Genomic DNA, 3514 nt, shown 5'->3' on the forward strand with positions numbered 1-3514 from the left:
TCCGGTCAGTAAATTCGCGCTCTGACCACTTGGGCCATCTCGCTCCCAATTCGCGTTCAACAAGACCACGAATTTTACTATTATTGTGTTATTTCCATACATCCTCAGCTCTGATTAGCAAAAAATCGAACGTTCGAGGAAATCCCCATTCCCTTTGCTTACTGGTTGGTGCCACGGACTAAGGCAGATTTTTTCGGATATTTTTGCATGGATCCAGCAAACGAATTGCAAAACACAAGGACCAAGGCGGAGGAATGTCTTTCGAGAAACTACCCAAGGTCGTGAAATTTCTCCCATTTCTTATTTGACAGTCTGATTCCATCAGAATCAGTAAGAACGCACAGAAACAATGAAGGTGTTTGTATGTGAGCAGCGTGTGGCCGATCGATTTTGGAACATACTCCATGGCCGCTAAACGACATACTGACTCTGCAAGCACCTGGAAAACTTTCCAAGTTTGACTAATTCTGCTAAGACGTCCTTTTCTAGTACATTTCTCCATCTGATCAATGGGAGGCCTTGCTTTGCATAACAGGATCAGGGAATGAATCAAATAGCCTTTGACCAGCACAGAATGGCAGCTCAGAATCTGGTAGCCTGTAGGCACGCTTCTTTTGTGTCGTGAGGAAAACCAGCTCCTTCAAACTGACTCGCTGGAACTCATTTCACTAGCAAACTCATTCCTAGATGAGACCCTCCCATAGAAGAGACTGAGGTGATCCGTCCGGAATATCGGGTTCGTGATGAGTCACCTAAGTGGTGTTGACAAGAATGCTTTTTCAAGCAGTCCCTCAAGACCGACAAACGAATAATTCACTCGTTAACTCGGAACTGGGGGTGAGATGGCTCAGTGGTTAAAGGGCGAATCCACTAACCGGAAGGTCAGTGGTTCGAACTAGACCTTTGCCTTCCCCTGTCTAGGCTTGGGCAACCTGGCAGTATCCAAGCCCTCATGCTTCCTCCGGGTGGCACCGAAAGAGCGGCACGGCTGGACAACTAATTCTAGAATCACCTTTCGGCGAACAGCAGCGAAAAATCAGAATTTTTCTCCACCAATTAGGAGAACTCACTCGCTAAAGTTTGCGAGGCTGTAACTGCCTGGTGTGTAAGCGCGACAGTATGATCAAAATCGCACGGTTTTGAAAGCGATTTGGGTATGTCGCTCCCCACAAAGAGGCTCCGATTTCACGGGGTCAGTCAAATGGGTCTTCTTCATAAGGCACGATTAGACCGAAGTGAAGCTTAGCAGGCTAGGTCATTCGCCTTCCTCCACCCGAGGTGGAAATATTCCACAACAGTGCCAGCCTTTCCCACATCATCTTTAACCGTCTTTGTGCCTGGGAATTGGCGAAAGGCCAGGGTCCCATCCCACCCTTAAATGCGGTTCTACTTGTGTTTGCATTGAGACAAAAAAACCTCAAAAACCCAGCTAAGCACTACTTTTTATCGCCATGTCGGAAAATAAATACGTGTAACCTGCAACGGCCGTTTGACTCGATTCACAGAGGGATTTTATTCTTCCGACAGAAAACCGTATTCCACCATCGCGTGATTGGCAGTCCCATTCGTCCGGATTGCAAAGCGATTACGCGTTTTTGTTTTTTTCACTCCCTATCCACCGGCATTGTAGACAAAACTGACAGTTGAGAAATGCTCCGGGCGGGACAATGCATCGTCGGTTAGGCTGGACCACAATTCCATGTTAACTACACAGCGGCAACCGTGCGACAGTCGCGCACGACACCGGGCTATTATCCCGCACAAACATGGTTGCTATATCACGCTCACCGCGACCGCCTGAAAGATTGACACTCGAGCCGCCACATTCTCCGTCCGACGAGCAGCGGAAAACGAGTGCCCTTCACCGTTTTTTTTCATACAAAATTGCGGATGATTGATGCATTGGGAAGAAACTGACAGAACGGTCTCCCACTTTGACGGTATGGTGCTTCTGCAACGGTCGTAAAATTGTCACTAGGGCCGGTTCTGATGCTCGTTCTTGGTGTATCAGTCAATTCTTCCTTTTATCAGAGGGAAGGAGGGATCATCTCATCCAACAACCATCACCGGCCAACCGAGGGTGGTTTCTTTTGGAGAATCAACTCCCCTAAGGGAGAAACAAATTTTAACCAATCACAAGTAGTCCGGGCAATGGAAAGTGACCACACACAGGTCAAATTGTTGTAGACCTCTCGTAAACTAAACGGCTATTGTTAGACTTTGTATATCACTACACGGTCGAGCTCGTTGAAACTTGTTCTTGCCTTCAGCGGTCGATTAATGACGCCTGGAAATGAAGAGAGTCACGTGGCACAAATCAAGCAGAACTTGACAGCCAATTAGTGAATCAACTAACGAATACTTGATAATCTGTTGGCGCCCATCCATCGGGTGTTCTGCCAGGGTTGTCATGGAAACATGTCGCGAGGAGTTGACAAAGGAATGCCACTTCCACTTAGTACTTCTGACATTCAGAATTACATATCATGTCACAATCAATCGATATGCTATTTATATGCGATCTTCGAATTGCATCGGTTTTTCTCATATTAGTGTGATCATTTTCGATTATCTGATAGCCCGTTAAACTTGTTCGGGTGTGCCAACGCATCGGTCTAATATTTTAACCCATTATTGTTCATGTTTTCTGCCCAATTCAGTGTTAGTTAGACTTTGTATATCACTACAAGGTCGACCTCGTTGAAACTTGTTCTTGCCTTCAGCGGTCGATTAATGACGCCTGGAAATGAAGAGAGTCACGTGGCACAAATCAAGCAGAACTTGACAGCCAATTAGTGAATCAACTAACGAATACTTGATAATCTGTTGGCGCCCATCCATCGGGTGTTCTGCCAGGGTTGTCATGGAAACATGTCGCGAGGAGTTGACAAAGGAATGCCACTTCCACTTAGTACTTCTGACATTCAGAATTACATATCATGTCACAATCAATCGATATGCTATTTATATGCGATCTTCGAATTGCATCGGTTTTTCTCATATTAGTGTGATCATTTTCGATTATCTGATAGCCCGTTAAACTTGTTCGGGTGTGCCAACGCATCGGTCTAATATTTTAACCCATTATTGTTCATGTTTTCTGCCCAATTCAGTCCGAACCGGTCTGTCCAAGTCCACTGGCTCTATTGGCGAAGACGTGTCAAAGCATCGGCCAAATGATGGAAGCTAGTGTGAATGGTCTGGCCCCAACACAGCCTGCTGGGACTTTACAGCGGTCGGCTATCAACTGTTCCGGTCCTGGTACTCAACTCAGCCCAACAGCCTCCACAAAACACAGCAAGATTAAAACTCACAGTCCGACGGAATCAAAGCCGACAGTCAACGCCAAGCGACCCGTTACTGGACGTACAAAATGGATGAAACCGGATGGTTTGTCCGCGGCTAGTAATCCTGTGAATGGGCTATCCCCACCGACGACACTTCATGGCGATCCCGTATCGTCCTCGCGTCAGTCAGCTCCACCCAGAGTACCTATGGCTGGATCGATAGACGG

General features: G+C 46.7%; 1 protein-coding gene across 1 annotated transcript in view; it reads left to right on the forward strand.

Moving 5' to 3' along the window:
• T265_14713 (hypothetical protein) overlaps nt 1-3514 on the forward strand; it is a gene marked incomplete at both ends in the record, with an annotated part of 30377 nt that overhangs the window by 22934 nt on the left and 3929 nt on the right. The window contains one exon of the mRNA XM_009174905.1: nt 3114-3488. Coding sequence (XP_009173169.1) covers nt 3114-3488 — 375 coding nt within the window. The remainder of the gene's footprint in view (nt 1-3113; nt 3489-3514) is intronic.

This window comes from Opisthorchis viverrini (genome assembly GCF_000715545.1).
Source record: "Opisthorchis viverrini unplaced genomic scaffold opera_v5_248, whole genome shotgun sequence".
Lineage (NCBI taxonomy): Eukaryota > Metazoa > Platyhelminthes > Trematoda > Opisthorchiida > Opisthorchiidae > Opisthorchis > Opisthorchis viverrini.